The 24087-nt window shown below is 44.6% G+C and overlaps 1 protein-coding gene across 1 annotated transcript in view; it reads left to right on the top strand.

Moving 5' to 3' along the window:
• The first annotated feature begins 1242 nt into the window (after window positions 1–1242).
• The window catches only part of LOC122549379 (disintegrin and metalloproteinase domain-containing protein 8-like), a 249455-nt gene continuing 226610 nt past the window's right edge, over window positions 1243–24087 (top strand). Inside the window, exons 1-2 of the mRNA XM_087985954.1 lie at window positions 1243–1661; window positions 21807–21916. Coding sequence (XP_087842080.1) covers window positions 1445–1661; window positions 21807–21916 — 327 coding nt within the window. The 5' untranslated portion in view covers window positions 1243–1444. The remainder of the gene's footprint in view (window positions 1662–21806; window positions 21917–24087) is intronic.

Raw genomic sequence — 24087 nt, 5'->3', positions numbered from 1 at the left:
CGTCAGAGAACAGAGAAACAAAAGTACATGGTCTGAGCATGGAACATCTCACTGAAGTAACAAAGTGGACTTACTGTGCTCACCAATATAACACAATGTTCCCCAGTGTTTCTCAAGGGATTGAAGGTCAGTCAGCAACATGTCATGGGGGAAAAGCCATAGTGACTGGGTACATGAACATTCAGAAAAGGCGATTCTGAGGAATGTGCTTGTATTTGGGTAAAGGAGCTGCTCGGCAGGAGTCTCAGGAAAATGTTGTAGTGGTGATGAGAGGGAGAGAAAGAATGACAGAGTTAGAGACCCTTCTCCCTTCAGCAGCAAATCCAGTGCTCTCTTTTCACATTCCTGAAGAAGGGCTTATGCCCGAAACGTCGATTCTCCTGTTCCTTGGATGCTGCCTGACCTGCTGCGCTTTTCCAGCAACACATTTTCAGCTCTGATCTCCAGCATCTGCAGTCCTCACTTTCTCCTCTCTTTTCACAGACCCACAGAAATGGGCGTATTAAAGGAGGCCATTCAGCAATTGTGTCTCTACCTGCTCCTTGAAAGACCAACTCAGTTTGTCTCATCTCAGTCGTTCTCCCGTTCTTCCAGCCTTGCTCATCTTTCCTTCCAGTTATTTATGATATTTATTGTGGCTTCTGTTTCCACTGTCCTTTACTCATTGTGTCAGAGAGTCTTCTCACCTCACCTGTTTCTATGAGAAAGTGAGGACTGCAGATGCTGGAGATCAGAGCTGAAAATGTGTTGCTAGAAAAGCGCAGCAGGTCAGGCAGCATCCAAGGAGCAGGAGAACCGACGTTTCGGACATGAGCCCTTCACCTGTTTCTATATCCACTTTCCTTGCGGACAGTGCTTTTGGCTGAGGTTTACAAACACTGCAGTCATCATATCTCGAACCAATGTTCATTGGTGACGTGACCTGTTGCTGCATCTTTCCTTTATGGTCTTTGAGCTGTCCCTCTATCCCAACAGGAATTCGGACAATTCCCCTGTCCTCTGCAGAGCCCAGTAAGTTCCCCTTATCCAGTGAATCAGTTTGGGCAGGATGAGGGAAAGTGGGGACAGTGCATGCTCTATCAGAAATGCACAGAAAGTCAAAAACTGATCTCCGTACAGTTTGGATTTGTCCTGTAGGAGTGTACAGTGTCCCAGCAGAATGTACTGTCATCAGATTACTAGGTCCCAACTTGTTCAATCCTGTCTCTTTTTCAGGGTTTCCTCTTTCGGCCTGGGTTTGGCTAAAGCTGTTACAAAGTTATTTCTGACATGAATCACAGAATGACACAGATTCAGAAACAAGCTGAGACACAGAGAGAGTGAGAGCACAAGCACAGAGAAACTGAAAAGGGAAAGAGAGATTAATGAGGAGGTCAGGCAGAAAACTGTGTTAACACAGAGACAGAACTTTGAAGTGGCGAGCAGAGAGTTGTGATCATTTACAATGTCCGCCTGCAATGTGGGTTTGGTATTTCTGATCTGGTGCCAGGTTTTAAATCTTTCAGCAGCAGACAATGAAGAATCTGCTGTTGACAATAGGAACCGTGGAAATGGAACTGTGTTCACTGTCCCCAGTAACAGACCCACCAGTCATTCACCAGGAGCTGGCTGGGAGACCAAGATTAAAGGAGCTACTTCACGTAGACAAGGAACTGCTTCAGGTGAGGAAGATCTGTCTGGATAATCTTTCCAGTGTTGTCACCTTTTCATAATTCTGGAGAAAACTGTGTAAGGAAGGAAGGGCTTGATATACCTTTTCAGGGTAATTGAGGTATTTTCTCACTGCTCAAAAGGTCCAGGATGAGCACTATTAAAGTCAAACAACAAAGGCATAGACCAGAAAGCACAGCACGGGTATTCCAGTAGTAATAAAACATAGTTATTGTTCAGGTGACAAAAGGCTATTAAATAAAGTTTAACATGATCTGACTTATCATCTCGGCAAGGTGGGTCAGACCTGCAAGGGAGCATGATTCTTTGGCAGCAATAAAGGTTAGTTTAAACCTACCATCCAGGAGGTGAAGAGTTGTATTTTTGAGAGAGTGCATTCAGACTACATTCAGAAAAATATCGAACAGTGACATCACAGGAAAGTCATGACTTGATTCATTGCTCAGCAAATACTGTTGGGGATTTTGTTTCAACTTCAGATCTTTTGGGGAATACTATGTTCTGCATTAACACAGGGAAAGAAAAACAAACCCCTCACCCACCCATGCAACTATCTTCTTATTCATTCAGAGAATCTGGGTGATGCTGATTGGGCCAACATTTATTGATTATCCCTGGTTGCTCTTGAGAAGGTGGTGGTGAGCTGTTGCAGTTCTGAATGGCCCTCTCTACTTCTCTTACCTTTGTTTCTACGACACCAGTTTTGCTGGGCTCATTGATATGACACTTGATCAAACAGATTGCAAATTTCAATAGATTTCACCTCATCTCTGGGATTTATGTCTGAACCAAGGCTGTAATGAGGTTGGTTGCTGAGTGACCCTGGAAAAGCAGTTTTATATTCTTCATTCATGGATGAGGGCATTTCTGGCTGGGCCAACTATATTGCTATGGATCAGAAGGCAGACCAGGTAAAGAGAGCACTTTAATTCCTTAAAGGACATTAGTGAACCAGATGAGCTTCTACAACAACTAACAAAAGACACTTAATTCCAGATTGTTAAGGTGAATTCACATTCCACCATCTGCCATGGCAGGATGTGAACCCAAGTCCCCAGAACACTCCCTGTGACTCTCAACTAATAATCTAGTGATAATACCACAAGGCCATCACTCCACTGCTGATCAGTTGCTGCTTGATAGCACTGTCAATGACACCCTGCATTACTTTAATCATGACTGAGAATAAACTGATGGGACGGTAATTGGCCAGGTTGGATTTGTGCTATTTTTGTCGTAATGAATGAATGTTGTGCCCTTATTCAAGAAGTATCACAAAGAAAAACCTAGCAACCATAGATCAGTAAACCTAACATCTATGGTAGATTAGAGTGGTGCTGGAAAAGCACAGCAGGTCAGGCAGCATCCGACGAGTAGGAAGATCAATATTTCGGGCAAAACCCTTCATCAGGAATGAAGTTGGGAGCCTTGGGGTGGTGGGGGTGTGGAGAGATAACATTCATCTCTCCTTCTACCCTTCCCCTCCCCCACCAAGGTTCTAAGTTTGTGAATGGATGGATAGAGTGGAAAGTGTCAGGTGTTTTCCCAGGGTGAAGGGTTTAATTACTGGGGGACACAGGTTTAAGGTATGGGGCGGGCGGGAAGTTTAAAAGAGATGTGCGAGGCAAATATTTTGCACAAAGGGTGGTGAGTGCCTGGAACGTGCTGCCAGAAGAGAGAGTGAAAGCAAATGGACCAATACATGAATAGGAAGGGAACACAGGGATATAGTAATTTCCACCCTGGGAAAAGGTTTCCAGCTATCCACTCTATCTATGTCTCGCATCATCTTGTACTCCTCTATCAAGTCACCTCTCATCCCTCTTCATTCCAATGAGAAAAGCCTGAGCTCCCTCAACCTTTCTTCATAAAACACGCCCTCCATCCCAGGCAGCATCCTGGTAAATCTCCTCTGCACATTCTCTTAACCTTCCACATCCTTCCAATAATGAGGTGACCAGAACTGGACACAATATTCTAAGTGTTGTCTAACCAGGGCTTTATAGAACTGCAGCATAACCTTGTGGCTCTTAAACTCAATCCCCCGGTTAATGAAAGCCAACACACCACATGCCTTCTTAACAACCCTATCATCTTAGATGGCAACTTTGAGGGATCTATGGAGGTGGACTCCAAGATCATTCTATTCCCCACACTGCCAAGAATCTTAACATTAAACCTGTAGTCTATTCAAATTCGACCTTCCAATGTGAATGACTTCACACTTTTCAAGGTTGAACACCATCTGCCACTGATCAGCCCAGCTCTGCATGTGTCAATGTCCACTGCAACCTACAAATGCCCTCCACACTATCCACAACTCCACCAACCTTTGTGTCTTTGGTAAACTTACTAAGCCACCCTTCCACTTCCTCATCCAAGTCATTTATAAAAATCACAAAGAACAGAGGTCCCAGAACAGATCCCTGTGGAACATCATTGGTCACTGAGCTCCAAGCTGAATACTTTCCACCAACTACCACCCTCTGTCTTCTAGGGCCAGCCAGTTCTGTATCCAGATAGCCAGATTTCCCTGTATCCCATGCCTCCTTACTTTCTGCATGAGCCTACCATGGGGAACCTTATCAAACACCTTGTTAAAGTCCATATATACCACATTCACTGCTCTATCTTCATCAAAGTAGTTTGTCTCATCCTCAAAGGATTCAATAAGGCTTGTGGGGCATAACCTGCCCCTCCCAAAGCCATGCTACCTATCTATAATCAAGCTATGCTTTTCTAAATAATCATTAGTCTTGTCTCTCAGAATCCTCTCCAATAATTTGCCCAACGCAGATGTAAGACTGACTGGTCTGTAATTCCCAGGGTTGTCTCTATTCCCTTTCTTGAAAAAGGGAATAACATTTGCCTCTCTCCAATGGGTTACCACAATGCTGTATTTAATGTCATTGTCATTCTACCCTGCCTGATAGGAAGGAGAGACTGAACAGAGATTTAGCAGAGAAAGGTGAACCTGTATGGGAACAGAGTCTTTATACTCACCAGGTCGACTGTGTTGGCAATGTCAATCATTCTTCGCACGACAGCTCCTCGATTACTGTCCATATTCTGATACTGGAAGGAAACAGAAGGGTTGGTGCTGATTCAGTGAATGAAACAGATCAATTCAGACTCCCCATGATCACACACACCCTCCACTGCTCTCCAAACACTTCTCAAAGTTGTGTGGAGTCCTCATCATCCTTTCTGACTTCTTCACAGTGGGAGGGTTAGAGAGCACAGGCTGAGGCCATTCACCTAACCTGCCAGTGCTATACCTGTGGAGGAGCTCTCCTGTTAATATCACTTTCCTGCTCTGCCCTCATGGCCTGACATTGTTTCCTCCCCCTCACATATTTGTTCGGCCCTTCTTTTGAAAGGTATTTTGAAACTGTAACCACGTTCATGGCTATGGGAAATTGGGAGTAGTGCAGGTAATATTGTGTATTTTAGTGATGCAGATTTGATGGGCTGAAAGGCCTCTTCTCTACTACACCCTTTCAGACACTTCACATACAAGCACAAAGCAATCGAGATGAAGATTGTCATGACAGGTGAATGCCTGAACTTCAAAAGGTGATGATTAACATAAATTAATTACCAAGGTTCAAAGACATTGGGCCAGATTTTGCAAGGATTGTCTGCTCCTTCCCTTACAGGTGAAGATGGAGGTTCATATATTTGCCGGATTCCAATCAAGATTCCTTCAAAAATGTGGAGATTACTTTAAATCGGAGAGGTTCCTTTAGTGCAAACCTTGGCTACTTTTGACCACAGCGTTTGCTGTAATCTCGGAGTTGAATGTCTAGCAGAACAGAAATTGCCACTTTGGCAGCTGTTGTGAGAAGAAATACATAAGGTGCTTTTGGGCCCATTATCAAAGGAAAGAAATAATGGCATTGGAGGTAGTGCAGAGAAGGGGCACTGGGTATGAAGATACTAACCTTCGAAGGTCTGATGAAGAAGCAGCACTTCGAAAGCCAGTGCTTCAAAATATGACTATAATCTGGTGTTGTGTGACTTTTATCTTTGTCCATCCAAGACCAACACCAGCTCCTCCAAATCATGGGTATAAAAGGGCTGGCTTCTGAGTTATAGAGTTATAGAGATGTACAGTACGGAAACAGATCCTTCAGTTCTACTTGTCCATGTTGAACAGACATCCTAACCTGATCTCGCCCCACTTGCTAGCACTTGGCCCATATCCCCCCCAACCCTTCCTATTCATGTACCCATCCAGATGCCTTTTAAATGGTGTAATTGTGCCAGCCTCCACCACTTCCTCTGGCAGCTCATTTCATACAGGCACCACCCTCTGCGTGAAAAAGTTACCCCTTAGGTCCCTGAAATATCTTTCCCTTATCACCCTAAACCTCTCTGCCCTCTAGTTCTGGACTCCCCTGCCCTAAGAAAAGACCTTGACTATTTATCCTATCCCTGCCCCTCATGATTTTATAAACCTCTATAAGGTCATCCCTCAGCCTCCATGCTCTGGGGAAAACAGTCCCAGCCTATTCGGTCTCTCCCGAAAACTCAAACCCTCCAACCCTGGCAACATCCTTATAAATCTTTTCTGAACACTTTCAAGTTTCAAACATCCTTCTGATAGAAATGAGACCAGAATTGCATGCAATATTCCAAAAGTGGCCTAACCAATGTCCTGTGCAGCCGCAACATGACTTCCTAACTCATATATCCATTCCTGATGAAGGACTTTTCCCTGAAACGCCAATTTACCTGCTCCTTGGATGCTGCCTGACCTGCTGTGCTTTTCCAGCAACATTCTAATCTTGACTCCTTTACTCAATATTCTGACCGAAAAGGAAAGCATACCAAATGCCTTCTTCACTATACTGTCTCCCTGCGACTCTGCTTGATTATTTTGGGCCTTTTCATATTGAAATAGAAATCGATGAGAAGTGAACTAATTGAAACATAAAAATTCCTCAGGGCCTCAGAACAAGGGGTTGAACATTGAAGACAGAGACGAAGAGGAATTTCTTCTCTCAGAGGCAAATGAATCTGTGGAATTCTTTACCATAAAAGGCTGTCATGGATGTGTTATTAAGTCTATTCATGGATGAAATGGATTTTTAATGTTACAGCTATTGAGTTATCAACATGAAAACACACCCTTCAGTCCAACTTGTCCACACTGACCAGACATCCCAGATGCTAGCATCTGGTTCATATCACTCGCATTCAGATATACATCAGGATGCCTTTTAAATATTGTAATTGTACCCACTTCCACCACTTCTTCTGGCAGCTCATTCCATGCATGCACACCCTCTACATGAAAAAGTTGCCCCTCAGGTCCTTTCTTAAATCTTTCGTCTCTCACCTTATTTTGACTTGATTTATTGTCTCGTGTGGAAGAAAATGAGGACTGTAGATGTTGGAGATCAGAGTCAAGAGTGTGGTCCTGGAAAAGCACAGCCGGTCAGGCAGTATCTGTGGAGCAGGAAAATCAAAGTTTCCAGCATAAACTCTTCATCAGGAATGAGGCTCATGTACCTTGGTACAATGAAACGCTTTGTTTTGCGTGCAGTACAGGAAGATCATACCATGCAAAATTCATCATGGTAATAGAACAGAGCCAAATATGCAATGTTACGGCTGCAGGCAAGATGCACAAAGAAAGAGATCAATTTTAAATTTTAAATTTGTGAGGTCCATGCAGAAGTCTAGTAGCAGCAGGGAAGAAGCCATACTTGAATCTGTTGGTATGTGTTTTTAAGCTTTTGTATCTTTTGCCCAACTGAAGTAGTTAGAAGAGATTATAACCAGGATAGGTGTGGTCTTGATTATGCTGGTTGCCTTCCCTGTGCAGTAAGAAAGTGTAGATGGAGTCAATGGATGGAAGGCTGGCTTCCATGATGGACTGGGTTATATTCACAGCTCCGTAGTATATTATGCTTCTAGGCAGAACAGTTGCCATTAAACCTGCCCAGTTTTGGACTCCCTGACCCTATGAAAAAGACCTTGGTTTTTCACCCTATCCATGCTCCTCATGATTTTATGAACCTCGATATAGTCAGCTCTCAGCTCTGACACTGCACAGCCTCTCCCTATTATTCAAACCCTTGAGTGCCAACAGCATTCTTATAAATCTTTTCTGTAATCTCTCAGATTTAACAACATCCTTCCGTAAAAGGACAACTAGATTTGTACCCAGTACTCCAAAAGTGGCCTCGCTAATGTCTTGTGCTGCGGTGGCATGACATCCCAACTCCAATCAATGCACGAAGCAAAGGCAAGCATACCAATTGTCTTCTGCACCACCTTGTCTACCTGTATCACCACTTTCAAGGAACTTGACACCTTCTCCTCGAGGTCTCTTTCTTCGGGAACACATCCCAGGGCCCTATCATAAAGTATGTTAGTCCTGCTCTGATTTGCCACACCAAAATACAGCATTTGTTTAAAGTAAACTCCATCTGCCATTCCTTGGACCATCAGCCCATCTGATTAAGCTCCTGTTGTCTGAGATAACCTTCTTCACCCTCTACTAAATCACCTCATTTGGTCTCATGTGCAAACTCACTAATCATACCTCTTATATTCGCATCCACAAAAAGCAGTGGACACAGCACGGATCCTTGTGTCACACCACTAGTCACAAGCCTCTCGCCCAAAAAAGCAATCCTCTGTCACCACCCTCTGTTTCCTACTTTCAAGTGAATTTTGTATCCAATTGGCTAGCTCTGCCTGGGTCCCATGTGATCGAACCTTACTAACCATTCTACCGTGTGGATCTTATCGAACAATTTGCTGAAGTCCATATGGGCAACTTCTACTGTTCTGCCTTCATCAGCCATCTTCGTTACTTCTTTCAAACACTTACATTTGTCAGACATGATTTCCCACACACACTATCCCTCAACAGTCAAGATTAGAGTGGTTCTGGAAAAGCACAGCAAGTCAGGCAGCATCCGAGAAGCAGGAAAATCGACATTTGTCATTAGCCCTATTCCTGATGAAGGGCTTTTGCCCGAAATGTCGATTTTCCTGCTCTTCGGATGCTGCCTGACCTGCTGTGCTTTTCCAACACTACTGTATTCTAGACTCTGATTTCCAGCATCTGCAGTCCACACTTTTGCCTAATGTCTATGTTAGGTAAGTTACTTGTGAAGATTCTGAGAAATAGGATAAACATGCATTTTGAAAGACAGGGTTTGATTAGGAGTGCATGGGAAATCATGCCTCAAAAATTTGTTAGAGTTCTTTAATGAAGTGAACAGCAGAGTTGATGAGTAGACAGAGTTGATATGGATTTCAGTAAGGCCTTTGATAAGGTTCCACATGATAGGCTGCTCTGAAAGGTTACCACGATGTGGAGGTGCGGGTGTAGGACAGGGGTGGCTCAAATTAAAAATCACACAACACCAGGTTGCAGTGAAAAGGTTGAAACTATAACCTGGTGTTGTGTGATTTTTAAACTGAAAGAAGTTAGGTCGCATGGAATTCAGGAGGAGCTGGCAATTTGGATACTCAGTTAGTTTGATGGGAGGAAGCAGAGGATAATAGTGGAAGGTGCTTGTCGGACTGGAGGCCTGTGACTAGTGGAGTGCCTCAGGGGTTGATGCTGGGCCCACTGCGGTTTGTTATCTATATCAATGATTTGGATGAGAATGTACAAGACATGACTAATAAGTTTGCTGATGACACTAAAATAGCAAGTATCGTAAACAGTGAGGAAGGTTATCAGAAATTTCAGCAGGACCTTGATCAGTTGGGGAAATGGGCTGAGAAATGGCAAATGGAGTTTAATATAGATAAGTCTAAGATCTTGCATTTTGGACAGTCACATCAAGGTAGGCGATTCATGGCAAATGGTGGGGCCTTAAGGAGTATAGTGGAACAGAGGGACCTTGGAGTTCAGGTGCACAGTTCTCTGAAAGTGGAGTCCCAGGTACACAGGACAGTGAAGATGGCTTTTGGCACACTGGCCTTCATCAGTCAGGGAACTGAGTAGAGAAGTTGGGAAGTTATGTTGCAGCAGTACAGAATGTTGGTGAGGCCACATATAGAGTATTGTGTTCAGTTTTGGTCTCCTTTCTATTGGAAATATGTTATTAAACTGGAAGAGTGCAAAAGAAATTTACAAGGATGTTGGCAGGACTCAAGAGTCTGCGTTATAAGAAGAGGTTGGACAAGCTCGGAGCTTTTCTTTCAATCGTAGGAGACTGAGGGGTTCTTATCAAAGTGTCTGAGATCATGAGTGGCATAAGATGTGCAGCATGGAAACAGACCCTTTGGTCCAACCTGTCCATGCCAACCAGATATCCCAACCCAATCTAGTCCCAACCTACCAGCACCTGGCCCATATCCCTCCAAACCCTTACTATTCATATACCCATCCAAATGCCTCTTAAATGTTGCAATTGTACCAGCCTCCACCACTTTCTCTGGCAGCTCATTCCATACACGTACCACCCTCTGAGTAAAAATGTTGCCCCTTAGGTTGCTTTTATATCTTTCCTCTCTCACCCTAAATCTATGCCCTCTAGTTCTGGACTCCCTGACCCCAGGGAAAAGACTTTGTCTATTTACCCTAGCCATGCCCCTCATAATTTTTTAAAACTCTATAAGGTCACCCCTCAGCCTCCGTCGCTCCAGGGAAAACAGCCCCAGCCTGTTCAGCCTCTCCCTGTAGCTCAAATCCTCCAATCCTGGCAACATCATTGTAAAGACTTTGTGAACCCTTACATGTTTCACAACATCTTTCCAATAGGAAGGAGACCAGAATTGCAAGCAATATTCCAACAGTGGCCTAACCAATGTCCTGTACAGCTGCAACATGACCTCCCAACTCCTGTACTCAATATTCTAACCAATAAAGGAAAGCATACCAAAGGCCTTCTTCACTATCCTATCTACCTGCGACTCCACTTTCAAGGAGCTATGAACCTGCACTCCAAGGTCTCTTTGTTCAGCAACACTCCCTGGGACCTTACCATTAAGTGTATAAGTCCTGCTAAGATTTGCTTTCCAAAAATGCAGCACTTCACATTTATCGAAATTAAACTCCATCTGCCACTTCTCAGCCCATTGACCAATCTGGTCAAGATCCTGTTGTAATCTGAGGTAACCCTCTTACCTGTCCACTAAACCTCCAAGTTTGGTGTCATCTGCAAACTTACTAACTGTACCTCTAATGTCTCATCCAAATCATTTATGTAAATGACATAAAGTAGAGGGCCCAGCACCGATCCTTGTGGAACTCCACTGGTCACAGGCCTCCAGTGTGAAAAACAACCCTCAACCACCACCCTCTGTCTTCTACCTTTGAGCCAGTTCTGTATCCAAATGGCTAGTTCTCCCTGTATTCCATGAGATCTAATCTTGCTAATCAGTCTCCCATGGGGAACCTTGTCGAATGCCTTACTGAAGACCATATAGGTCACATCTACTGTTCTGCCCTCATCAATCTTCTTTGTTACCCCTTCAAAAAACTCAATCAAGTTTGTGAGACATGATTTCCCACACACAAAGCCATGTTGACAATCCCTAGTCAGTCCTTGCCTTTCCAAATACATGTACATCCTGTCCCTCAGGATTCCCTCCAACAACTTGCCCACCATTGAGGTCAGGCTCACCGGTCTATAGTTCCCTGGCTTGTCTTTACCGCCCTTCTTAAACAGTGGCACCACGTTTGCCAACCTCCAGTCTTCTGGCACCTCACCTGTAACTATCGATGATACAAAAATCTCAGCAAGAGGCCCAGCAATCACTTCTCTAGCTTCCCAAAGAGTTCTCGGGTACACCTGATCAGGTCCTGGGGATTTATCCACCTTTAACCGTTTCAAGGCATCCAGCACTTCCTCCTCTGTAATCTGGAAATTTCGCAAGATGTCACCATCTATTTCCCTACAGTCTATATCTCCCATATCCTTTTCCACAGTAAACACTGATGCAAAATATTCATTTAGTATCTCCCCCATTTTCTGTGATTCCACACAAAGACCGCCTTGCTGATATCTGAGCTCCTTTCTAGTCAGCCTGTAATCCTCTAAAGTTGTGCTAGATCCTTGCTTCCTCCATCTTACATAAGCTGCCTTCTTCCTTTTGACGAGAAGCTCCTCTGTTCTCGTCATCCAAGGTTCTATAATCCTACCTCTTCTTACCTGTCTCAGAGGAACAAATTTGTGTAGCACTCGCAACAACTGCTCCTTAAACGGTCTCCACATGTCTGCTTTGCCCTTTCTATGGAACAATTGCTCCCAGTCTGTACTTCCCAACTGCTGTCTGATAGCGTTATAGTTTCCTTTTCCCCAATTAAGTATCTTCTCTTGGCAACTGCTCCTTTCCCTCTCCAAAGCTATGGTAAATGTGAGGCAGTTGTGGTCACTGTCACCAAAGTGTTCTCCCACACCTGACACCTGTCCTGGCTCATTGCTGAACACCAAATCCAAAATGGCCTCTCCCTTCGTCAGTCTGTGTACATACTGAGTAAGGAAACCCTCCTGAACGCACCTGACAAAAACAGCTCCATCCAAACCATCTGCACTGAGGAGGTTCCAGTCGATATTGGGAAAGTTGAAGTCACCCATAACAACAACCCTGCTACATCTGCATTTTTCCAAAGCCTGCCAGCTTATCAGTTCTTCAATCTCTCTACTGCTATTAGGTGGTCCGTAGAAAGCCCCCAGTGAGGTGGCTGCTCCCTTGCTGTTCCTATCTTCCACCCATACTGACTCAGTAGACAAACCTTCCTCAACAACCTTCGTTTCTGTAACTGTGATGCACACTCTGATTAGCAATGCTCCACCCCCTCCTCTTTCTCCACCCTCCCTGTTTTTAAACGTTTTAAATCCTGGATCATCTGGCAACCATTCCTGCCCCTGTGAAATCCACGTCTCCATTATGGCCACAACATCATATCCCAAGTACTGATCCAAGCTCTCAGTTCATCATTCTTATTTCTGACACTCCTTGCGTTAAAGCAGACACACTTTATCCTGATCCCTTTGTTACATCACATGAGAAACTTCCTGATAGATTCACTACATCCTGTCACTGCCCCATCTGCAACTGACCCCCTCTCAGATATGTGGCTCTGATTCCACCCCCTGCCAAGTGAGTTTAAACTCTCCCGAACCACACGACCAAACTCCCACCCAGGACATTTGCACCCCTCCAGTTCAGGTGCAACCCGTCCTTCATGTGCAGGTTCCACCTTCCCCAGAAGACATCCCAATGGTCTAGGTATCTGAAGCCCTTCCTCCTGCACCAGCCTCGCAGCCACGTGTTAAACTGCATTTGCTGACTGTTCCTTACCTCACTATCTCATGGCACTGGTAGCAAACCCGAGGTCACTACTCTACTTGTCCTGCTCTTCAGCTTCCAAATTAACTCTCTGTAGTCACTTTTCAGATCCTCAATCCCTTTCCTGGCTGTATCATTGGTGCCAATATGTACCACAATTTCTGGCTGCTCACCCTCCCCCTTCAGAATCTTGTAAACCCGATCGGCGACATCCTGGACCCTGGCACCGGGGAGGCAACATACCTTCTGGGAGTCCCCTTCCTGACCACATATTCTCCTGTCAATCCGTCTCACTACTGAGTCCGCTACCACTAGCGCTTTTCTAATCTCTCCCCTTCCCTTCTGAGCCACAGTGCCAGGCTCAGTGCCAGAGACCTGACAACTATGGCTTCCCCTGGTAGGCCATCTCCACTAGCAGTATCCAAAACGGTATACTTATTGCTGAGGGGAATGGCCACAGGGGATCCCTGCCCTTTCTGTTGGTTCCCTTTCCTCCCCTTGACTATAACCCTAATCTTATGCAGGAGCCCTTGGTGGGGCACCTGTTGAATGTCTTTTGGAAATCCAGATGCAGCACATCCACTAGGCCTCCCTTGTCCACCGTGTTTGTAATGTCTTAATAGAATTGCAGTAAATTAGTTCAGCATGATCTGCCTTTCATGAATCCCTGCTGTGTCTGGCGAGATGTTTTCCTATTTCTTCCTTGATGGTAGATTCAAGCATTTTATCCCACGACAGAAGTTATGTTAACTGGCCTACAGGGAACAAGGTAATGGCAGAGGAGTTGAACAGATATTTTGCACCAGTATCAAACATCCCATTTATTCTTAAGAATACAGGTGACACTTCTTCCTGGGAAAGGCAGATAGAACAGAAATAGGGACCAGTAAGCTATGAATGGAGTCAGTGGAAAAGATGAAGTCTAAATGGTGATCTGCAGTCTAGCAATACGCAAAATACAGTAAATATACTTGAGCAGTTACAGTGCAGATTACAACATGGAATTATTATTTTGTGCAGATAACAGAGTCTTGGTTCAAGGAATGGCAGGATTGGCTATTAAGGATTCTTGATTCTAAATGTTCAGAAAGACAGAGAGGGAGAAAAAAGGAGGATGGTTCCGTATTTGGTTAAGTAGCGCTCCACAATGCTGGAGACAGTGGATAAGGTCATGGAAGCAGTTAAATAGAAACTTCGGAACTGCAGCAGGCCATTCAGATCCTTGAACCCATTCTGCCATGCAATGAGATCACAGCTAATTTGTGGTCAAAATCCATATACCTGCCTTTGGCCTTTTTTTTGTTTATTACCTTTGCTTAATAAGAATTTAGGAACCTCATTTAAAATGAACTGGTCCAGAATCCGTTGGTCTGGTGGAACAGGATCGAGAGACTGAATGGCTTCCTCCTGTTCCTAAAATGTTATGTTTTTGCTTGTTCTTGCTTGGGATAAACCTATACTGTGAGTCATGAATTAATTCCCTGAAAATCGTTGGTGCAATGTATTTAGGGTCATACAGTCAGAGAGTCCTATAGCACAGAGATGGGCCCTTTGGCCCAAATGGATCCATACTGACCAAAATATCCATCCATGCTAACCCCATTTCCCAGCACTTGGCCCATATCCTTCTAAACCTTTCCTATCCATGAATTTGTCCAAATGCCTTTTAAATGTTGTTAATGTACCTGCCTCAACCACTTGCACTGGCAGCTCATTCTACATGTGTACCACCCTCGGTCTAAAACAGTGCCCCTCGGATTCCCTTTTATTCTTTTCTGTCTGATGTCCTCTAGTCCTTAATTCTCCAATCCATTTACCCTATCCATGCCTCTCACTATCTTATACACTTCTGTGAGAACCCCCCCTAACCCCACCCTTTCTCCTACACCCTAATGAAGAAGTCCTAGCTTGTTCCAACCTCTCTCTATAACTCAGGCCATTAAGTCTGGCAACATCCTTGTAAATTTCTTCTGTTCTCTTTCCAGTTTAATAACATCCTTCCTATAGCAAGGTGACCAAAACTGAACAGATCCACCAAGTGCAGCCTCAACAATGTCCTGTACAACTGTAATATAACTTCCCAACTTCTCTACTCAGTGCCCTGACTGATGAAGGCCAGTGTGCCAAAAGCCTTCTTCACTGTCCTGTGTACCTGGGACTCCACTTTCAGAGAACTGTGCACCTGAACTCCAAGGTCCCTCTGTTCCACTACACTCCTTAAGGCCTTACCATTCACCATAAAACTCCTACCTTGACTTGACTTTCCAAAATGCAAGATCTCACACTTATCTGTATTAAACTCCATTTGTTATTTCTTAGCCCACTTCCCTAGCTGATCAAGGTCCTGCTGCAATTTCTGATAACCTTCCTCACTGTCCATGATACCTCCCATTTTAGTGTCAATCGCAAACTTACTAATCATACCTTGTACATTCTCATCCAAATCATTGATGTAGATAACAAACAGCAATGAGCCCACAAAGTTAAAAATCACACAACAGGTTACAGTCCAACAGCTTTAACTGGAAGCACTAGCATTCGGAGCACTGCTCCTCCATCAAGTGGTTTTTAGATTAGATTACATTACAGTGTGGAAACAGGCCCTTCGGCCCAACAAGTTGTGGAGTGATGTAACAGTGTGATGGAACTGAAATCATATATTGAACAAGACCTGGATTGTTTGTCAAGTTCTCAACTGTTAGAATGACCATGTTGGTTTTAGTTCTTTCACATGTAAAACGCAAATCTTTTTTAAAAGTTACATTCTCAAGTGAACCTAAACAGTTGGTGTCATGTTGACCCAGATAATGTATTGAAGGTGTGAGCTTCCCTGTGTGAGACTGTCTGTGCCACAATGGTCACACTGATTCTAATCTAAAAAACAGACTTACAGAATCTTACATGGATTCAACTACATCTTTGTGCAGTTCAGACCAGTGAAAATGTTTTTGTATTTCAGATTGAGTTTTTCTCACTCCTAAACGTTCCACTAGTGGTAGCTCATGCACTACCCATAACACCTCCTTATTATAACCCACTGGCAATATGACTTGATGAACATCTGTCCATTTTTCATCTGCCTGAATATGTGATGGTCTCCATTTCCTCATTCAGACATTTTTTTTAAGATAGTAACATTCAGGGAATACATTGAATTCTTTTTTCTGTGTGTACCTTTTGACAAAATGCTTTAAATTTTCTTCTTTCTGCTGTAACTCAGTTAATTTATCTGAGTTAAAAATGTCTGCTTTGCCATCTATCTGTTCCTGTTCTGTGTCAACCATCTGATCAAACAGGATCTCTGCTCATTCCACATCAACTTTCTAATCTGTGCAAAGTTAAAAATGACACAACGCCAGGTTATAGTCCAACAGATTTAACTGGAAGCACTAGCTTTCACAGCGCTGCTCCTTCATCAGGTGGTTGTAGAGAATAAGATTGTAAGACACAGAATTTACAGCAAAGGTTTACAATGTGATGTAACTGAAATTATATATTGAAAAAGACCTGGATTGTTTGTTAAGTTTCTCATCTGTTAGAATGACCATGTTGGTTTCAGTTCTTTTATATGTAAATCATAAATTGTTTTTAAAAGTTACATTAAGTGAAATTTAACAATTGGTATCATGTTGGCCCAGATAATGTATTGAAGGTGTGAGCTTCCCTGTGTGAGACTATCTGTGCCATAATGGTCAGACTGATTCTCATCTAAAAAACAGATTTACAGAATCTTACATGGATTCATGCAGTTTTTGAGCAAAGTAAAATGTGATTCTACAAGTACAGATTCAACTCACAAATTTATATGTGTATGTGTGCATGTGGGTGTGTGTGTGTTAGGGGGTGGCAGGGGGAGGGTTGTGGGTGTCTGTGAGAGGGTATGTGTGTGAGTGTGGGAGTGTATGTGTGAGCATATGAGAGAGGCTCTGCGTGAGTGTGTATGTCTGTAGGCATGTGTAGGAGAGTGTGGGTGTGTGCTCGCACGTGTGTGTGTGCGTGTGTGTGTGTGCGCATGTGTATAGTGCAATGGGGCCACCTGTAGTCTGACATGAACCCAAGGTCCCGGTTGAGGCCATCCCCATGGGTACCAAACTTGGCTATCAGCGTCTGATCGGCCACTTTTCAATGCTGCCTGTCCCAAAGTCTGCCTTGGAGGATGGTTACCTGCAGGTCTGAGATCGAATATCCCGGACCACTGACATGTTCTCCGACTTGGAGGGTACACACCTGTCTATTGATTGTTATGCGGTGTCTATTCATCCGTTGCCATAGCCACTGCTTGGTCTTGCCAATGTACCATGTCTCAGGGCATCCTTTTCTGCAGTGTATGAGATAGACAACGTTGTGTAAGTTGCATGAGTACCTGCCACGTACACCAGGGGCCCAGCACTGATCCCTGATGCATCCCACTAGTCACAGGCCTTCAGTCTGATAAGCACCCTTCCACTATCACCCTCTGCTTCCTACCATCAATCCAATTGCCAGCTGCTCCTGGATTCCATGCGATCAAACTTTTCAGCTCAGCCTACTAAGGGGAACCTTATCAAAGGCCTTACTAAATCCAGATAGACTACATCTACCGCTCTACCCTTGTCAATCTTCCTGGGCACTTCATCAAAGCACTCGAACAAATTTGTCAGACATGATCTCCCACACACACAGCCATGCTAATCAAATCCTGACTTTCCAAGTACATCTATATCTTATTGCTCAGAATCTTCTCAAGTAACTTACCTACTACAGATTTTAAGCTCGCTGTTTGATAGTTCTTAGGCTTTTCTTTGCAGCCTTCTTGAATAACGGCACAACATTCCCTACCCTCCAGTCTTCAGGACCTCAGCTGTGGCTAACGATGATGCAAAATGCCAGGGTCCCCACAATTTCTTCTCTAGAGTCTTGCAGTGTCCTTGGATATATATGGTCAGGACCAGGAGATTTATCCACCTTTATACATTCTAATATGTCCAACACCTCCTTTACTGTGATATGGACTGTCCCCAAGACATTACTACTAACTTTCCCAAGTTCCCAAGTCTACATATCTTTCTCCACGGAAAACACAGGGAATAAATATTCATTGAGGATCTTGCCCATCTCCTGTGGTTCTATACATATATGTCCATTTTAGTCCTTGAGGGGCCCTATTGTCTGTTTAGCTATTCTCTGAAGAGACTGCATTAAATAAAGGGTACCATTTGAGACTCCAGGATGGTGTGATGCATCCCTGGGTCAACGACATCCCAGAGCATTTGAAACAAATTCTCAGAAAAGTTGCAGCCAGAGGTCATTGTGCACATTGGTACCAACAACATTGTAAGTAAAAGGGCTAAGGTCCTGCAGAATAAATGCAGGGAGTTACGCAGGAGGTTAAAAAGTAGGATCCTGAGGATAGTAATTTCTGGATTAGTGGTGCTGGAAGAGCACAGCAGTTCAGGCAGCATCCGACTTCCGTAAAGACCATTCCCTTGGTGACTACCTGATCAGGTCCACGCCCACCTACAACCCACCCTCCCATCCTGGCACTTTCCACTGCCACCACAGGAACTGTAAAACCTGCACCAAAACCTCCTCCCTCACCTCTATCCAAGGCCCTAAAGGAGCCTTCGTCACATCGATCAAAGTTTTACTTGCACATCCACTAATATCATTGATTGTATCCGTTGCTCCCGAGGCAGTCTCCTCTATATTGGGGAGACTGGGCGCCTCCTAGCAGAGCGCTTTAGGGAACATCCCTGGGACACCTGCACCAATTAACCACACCGCCCCGTGGCCCAACATTTCAACTCCCCCTCCCAATCTGCCGAGGACATGGAGGTCCTGGGCCTCCTTCACCGCTGCTCCCTCACCACCAGACGCCTGGAGGAAGAACGCCTCATCTTCCGCCTCGGAACACTTCAACCCCAGGGCATCAATGTGGACTTCAACAGTTTCCTCATTTCCCCTTCCCCCACCTCACCTTAGTTCCAAACTTCCAGCTCAGCACTGTCCCCATGACTTGTCCGGACTTGTCCTACCTGCCTATCTCCTTTTCCACCTATCCACTCCACCCTCTCCTCCCTGCCCTATCACCTTCATCCCCTCCCCCACTCACCCATTGTACTCTATGTTACTTTCTCCCCACCCCCACCCTCCTCTTGCTTATCTCTCCACGCTTCAAGCTCACTGCCTTTATTCCTGATGAAGGGCTTTTGCCCGAAACGTCGATTTCGAAGCTCCTTGGATGCTGCCTGAACTGCTGTGCTCTTCCAGCACCACTAATCCAGAATCTGGTTTCCAGCATCTGCAGTCATTGTTTTTACCTCGATAGTAATTTCTGGATGAGTGGCAGTGCCAAGTGTGAGTGAGAATAGGAGTAGGAGGATAAGGCAGATGAATTGTGTGGCTGAGGAGTTGGTGTAAGGGGGCAGGGATTCAGATTTTTTGGATGATTGAGATCGCTTCTGGGGCAGAGGTGACCTGAACAAGAGGTTGCACCCGAGCTGAAGGGGGACCAATGTCCTGGTGGGGACATTTGCTGAAGCCACTCGGGAGGGTTTAAAGTAGTCTGGCTAGTAGCAGGGACCCTCCGCAGCAGTGAGACAAGAGAAAAAGTTGAGGTTGGTGCAGAAGTTAAAGAGAACAAGTTAAATACGCAAGAAAGGCAAGAACATGTCAGGGAGTGAGGGAAGTCTGATTAATTAATTTGTAGCTATTTCAATGCAAGAGGCCGGACAGGAAAACAGGGTATTAATGGGAACATGGGACTGGAATAATAATGACTGTTACAGAAACATGGCTGAGGGAGGGACAGGACTGGCAGCTCAATGTTCCAGGGTATAGAAGCCATAGGAAGAATAGAAAGGAGAGGTAAGAGAGGAGGGGGAGTGGTGGGGAGTCATATAAGGAAACCTTCAGTTCTCAGAAGGGTCACTCTACCTGAAACGTTAACTCTACTTTCTCTCCACAGATGCTGCTGGACCTGCTGAGCTTTTCCAGTAATTTCTATTTATGTCTCTGATTTATAGTATCTGCAGTTCTTTTAGTTTTTCGTTTGGTAGTGGGAGAAGGTCTGTTTGTGTGTTACTGCAGGCCAGTAGAACCAGGATAAGGGAGTATTGTGGTCAGATCAGTCGCAAATGGAAGTTAACCCTCATAAATGTGAGGTGATGCACTTTGGAAGGCGTAACAAGGTAAGGGAACATTCAATGAACAGCGGGACACTAGGAAGCTCAGAGGAACAGAGGGATGTGGGCTTATTTGTCTACAGATCCCTGAAGGTGTCAGGATTGGGTGGTTAAGAAGGCAGATGGGACACTTATCTTTATCAGATGAGGCATAGATTATAAATCCAGGGAGGTGATGTTAGAGCTGTACAGGATTCTGGTTCGGCCCCAGCTGGAGAGAGGATGTGATTGCACTGGAGGGGGACCAGAGGAGATTCACCAGGATGTTCCCTGGGATGGAGCATTTCAGCAATAAAGGGAGGCTGGATAAGCTCAGGGTGTTTTCTTTTGAGCAGAGAAGGTTGAGGGGGATCTGATAGAGGTCTATAAGATTATGAGGGGCATGGACAGCGTGGATAGGAAGCAGCTGTTTCCCTTAGTTGTGGGTCAATAATGAGGAGGCATCATTTTCAGGTGAATAGCAGGAGGTTTAGAGGCAATTTAACAAAACACGTTTTTAACCCAAGTGTGGTGGGTATCTGGAAAGTGCTGCCAGAAATTAGATTAGATTACTTACAGTGTGGAAACAGGCCCTTCGGCCCAACAAGTCCACACCGACCCGCAACCCACCCACACCCCTACCCCTACTTTTACCCCTTCACCTAACACTATGGAAAATTTAGCATGGTCAATTCACCTAACCTGCACATTTTTGGATTGTGGGAGGAAACCGGAGCACCCGGAGGAAACCCACGCAGACACGGGGAGAATGTGCAAACTCCACACAGTCAGTCCCCTGAGGCGGGAATTGAACCCGGGTCTCTGGCGCTGTGAGGCAGCAGTGCTAACCACTGTGCCACCGTGCCACCCTTATGTACGGCCTTACAACCTTTTACAAGTATGAGTACTTGAAAAGACATAACAATAAAGGCTATTGTCTAAGTACAAGAGAGTGGGATTCGTGTAGATTTAGCATTGATTTTTTAGTGCAGACTTGAAGGGCCAAAGAGCATTTTTTACGCTGTATGATTCTGTGACGCTCATTTTGAAAAATTGAAGGTAACTAGCTCTTCAAATGGGTTACCACTCTTTCTGTGGAGGCAGCGAAGAATTTCAATGTAGAATTGCAACAGTAACCAGAATCTGGTTAAACATTTCCATTTTCCACCCCAGTCACATTAGTGCTGATCCTGGAAAACCTGTTTATTCTCAACCTGGGTGATCCCAGTGTAGAGGTCCGCTGGTGCTCAGTGATCCCAGTGCCGGGCACCGCTGCTGCTGGGTCATCCCAGTGCTGGCACCACTGGTGCTAAGTGATTCCAGTACTGGGCACTGCTGGTGCTGGGTGATCCTAGTGCTGGGATCTGCATGTGCTGGGAAATCTCAATGAGGGAATCTGCTGCTGTTGGGTGATCCCAGTGCTGGAATCTGCTGGTGCTGGGTGATCACAGTGCTGGGTTCTGCTGGTGCTGGTGATCCCTGTGCTGGGCTTTGCTGGTGCTGGGTGATCTCAGTGCTGGAATCTGCTGATGCTGGGTGATCACAGTGCTGGAATCTGCTGGTGTTGGGATCTGATGGTGCTGGTGATCCCAGTATTGGGATCTGCTGGTGCTCTGTGGTTATAATGCTGCAGATGAATAATGTTGTGGTAAATAATACAAAATTTGTGCACTGAACATTGTGACTGTATCATTCATTCTCCCCCCACTGTGTTTCAAACAGGTTTTCGATTTCACCAGCAAAAGTTACTTGAAGAACTGAAGGATTATAAGTTTGTATTCCCCCAGCTGCTATCAGGAAGAGGGAAGCGGAATACGCCCATACTGCCTCAGGTAATGACTGTGAGCCAGGTCTCCAGCCTCTCGACCACAATGATCCAAATCTTTTAATCCATTGAACAATAACTTGTACTTACAAAATTCTGGTCTCCTTCCTATCGGAAAGATGTTGTGAAACTTGAAAGGGTTCAGAAAAGATTTACAAGGATGTTGCCAGGGTAGGAGGATCTGAGCTACAGAGAGAGGCTGAACAGGCTGGGGCTGTTTTCCCTGGAGCGTCGGAGGCTGAAGGGTGACCTTATAGAGGTTTACAAAATTATGAGGGGCGTGGAAGTCCAGAACTAGAGGGCATAGGTTTAGGGTGATAAGGGAAAGATATAAAAGAGACCTAAGGAGCAATTTTTTCATGCAGAGGGTGGTACATGTATGGAATGAGCTGCCAGAGGATGTGGTGAAGGCTGGTATGATTGCAACATTTAAGAGGCATTTGGATGAGTATATGAATAGGAAGGGTTTGGAGGGATATGGGCCAGGTGCTGGCAGATGGAACCAGTTTGGGTTGGGATATCTGGTCAGCATGGACGGGTTGGACCGAAGGGTCTGTTTCCATGTTGTACATCTCTATGACTCTATAACTTCTTCAGCATCACAAGATATCCCAGTGATTACAGGAAGAGCAAATATGTGTTAACAAGCTCTATAAGGCAATACTTGAACAGATGTTAAAGTCCCTTGGTCAGTTTTAAGGATCTTTACCCAAAGGAAAGTGAGATAAAAAGACATTGAGAGGTTCAGGGATGGATTTCCAAGTTTAGGATCCTGTAGCCAAGTCTCTATAATGGCAATTCAATCATACCCATTAAGTCCACTCAGAGTGGTCAAATCATCAATTTTGTTTTATAAATGCAGTTTTATAAATGCAATTTGCATCCAGACTTTAATTCAGCTTTTTTTTTACATGAATGCGTTATTCTCCATTCTGATCCCTGCTTATCCTTGGCATTGCTTCAACTGTCTTTAACTTTTACTGACTGCTTTCTTTCCTTCGAGGAGTGCTTTGCAAGGTGTCAGTGTGATGTGGTCCTGTGTTGGGCGCAGGGCTCCATATTAGTATCATTGCTGTTCTCATTCACATAAAATTATCTGATTTCAAAATTTGCACAAGGTGGATAAACGCATGGGACCTGATCAGGTGTGCCCTAGAACTCCGTCGGAAGCTAGAAAATGATTGCTAGGCCCCTTGCTGAAATATTTGTATCATCGATAGTCACAGATGAGTTTCCGGAAGACTTCTTGAGCATTACAATTGATTTCATTTCTAGCAGCTTACCTGACAGGGATTAGAACCCTACCATTCATATCAAAGGTTAACTTCTTGTTCTTCAGCTGCATCAAGGCAAGGAAAGGTACGTTCTTAAATATTCCTGGACACAGGGCCTTCAGAACATGAAGGAATGAAAGAAAGGAGGAAGGATGACGGGGTAGCATTTGGAGAGAGGATGTTCTGAAGGGGTCATGAACAGAATCTATTTGGTTCAAGTTCAGAACCAATTGAGAATGCTGGATATTTTCTTTTAGCTTTGATGCACTGAGAATGAAATAGAGGAACAACTTTTTAGGGGAAGAGAAGGGAACAAACATCAGAGTCGCAGTTTCCAGATTGTGGGAATCCCATCGTTTTAGAGTCACAGAGATGTACAGCACGGAAAAAGACCCTTCGGTCCAACATGTCCATGCCGACCAGATGTAAACTCATAGGGATGTACAGCATGGAAACAGACCCTTCGGTTCAACCCGTCCATGCCGACCAGATATCCCAACCCAATCTAGTCCCACCCGCCAGCATCCGGCCATCCAAACCCTTCCTATTCATATACCCATCCAAATGCCTTTTAAATGTTGCAATTGTACCAGCCTCCACCACTTTCTCTGGCAGCTCATTCCATACATGTATCACCCTCTGTGTGGAAAAGTTGCCCCTTATCCTAAATTAAGCCAGGTCAATTTGCCAGAACTTTGCAAATATCCCTCGAAACCCTTCCTGTTCACATACCCATCCAGATGCTTTTTAAATGTTCTAATTATTCCAGCCTCCACCACTTCCTCTGGCAGCTCATTCTATACATACACCACCCTCTGTGTGAAAAAGTTGCTCCTTCGGTCCCTTTTAAATATTTCCCCTCTCACCCTAAACTTACGCCCTCTAGTTCTGGACTCCCCCACCT

The sequence above is a fragment of the Chiloscyllium plagiosum genome, unplaced genomic scaffold, assembly GCF_037043375.1.
Source record: "Chiloscyllium plagiosum isolate Xiang-an unplaced genomic scaffold, Cpla_swu_hap1 HiC_scaffold_1, whole genome shotgun sequence".
NCBI classification, from domain to species: Eukaryota; Metazoa; Chordata; class Chondrichthyes; order Orectolobiformes; family Hemiscylliidae; genus Chiloscyllium; species Chiloscyllium plagiosum.
Note: the sequence above shows the minus strand (reverse complement) of the source record. Positions and strands in the feature narration are given on the sequence as shown.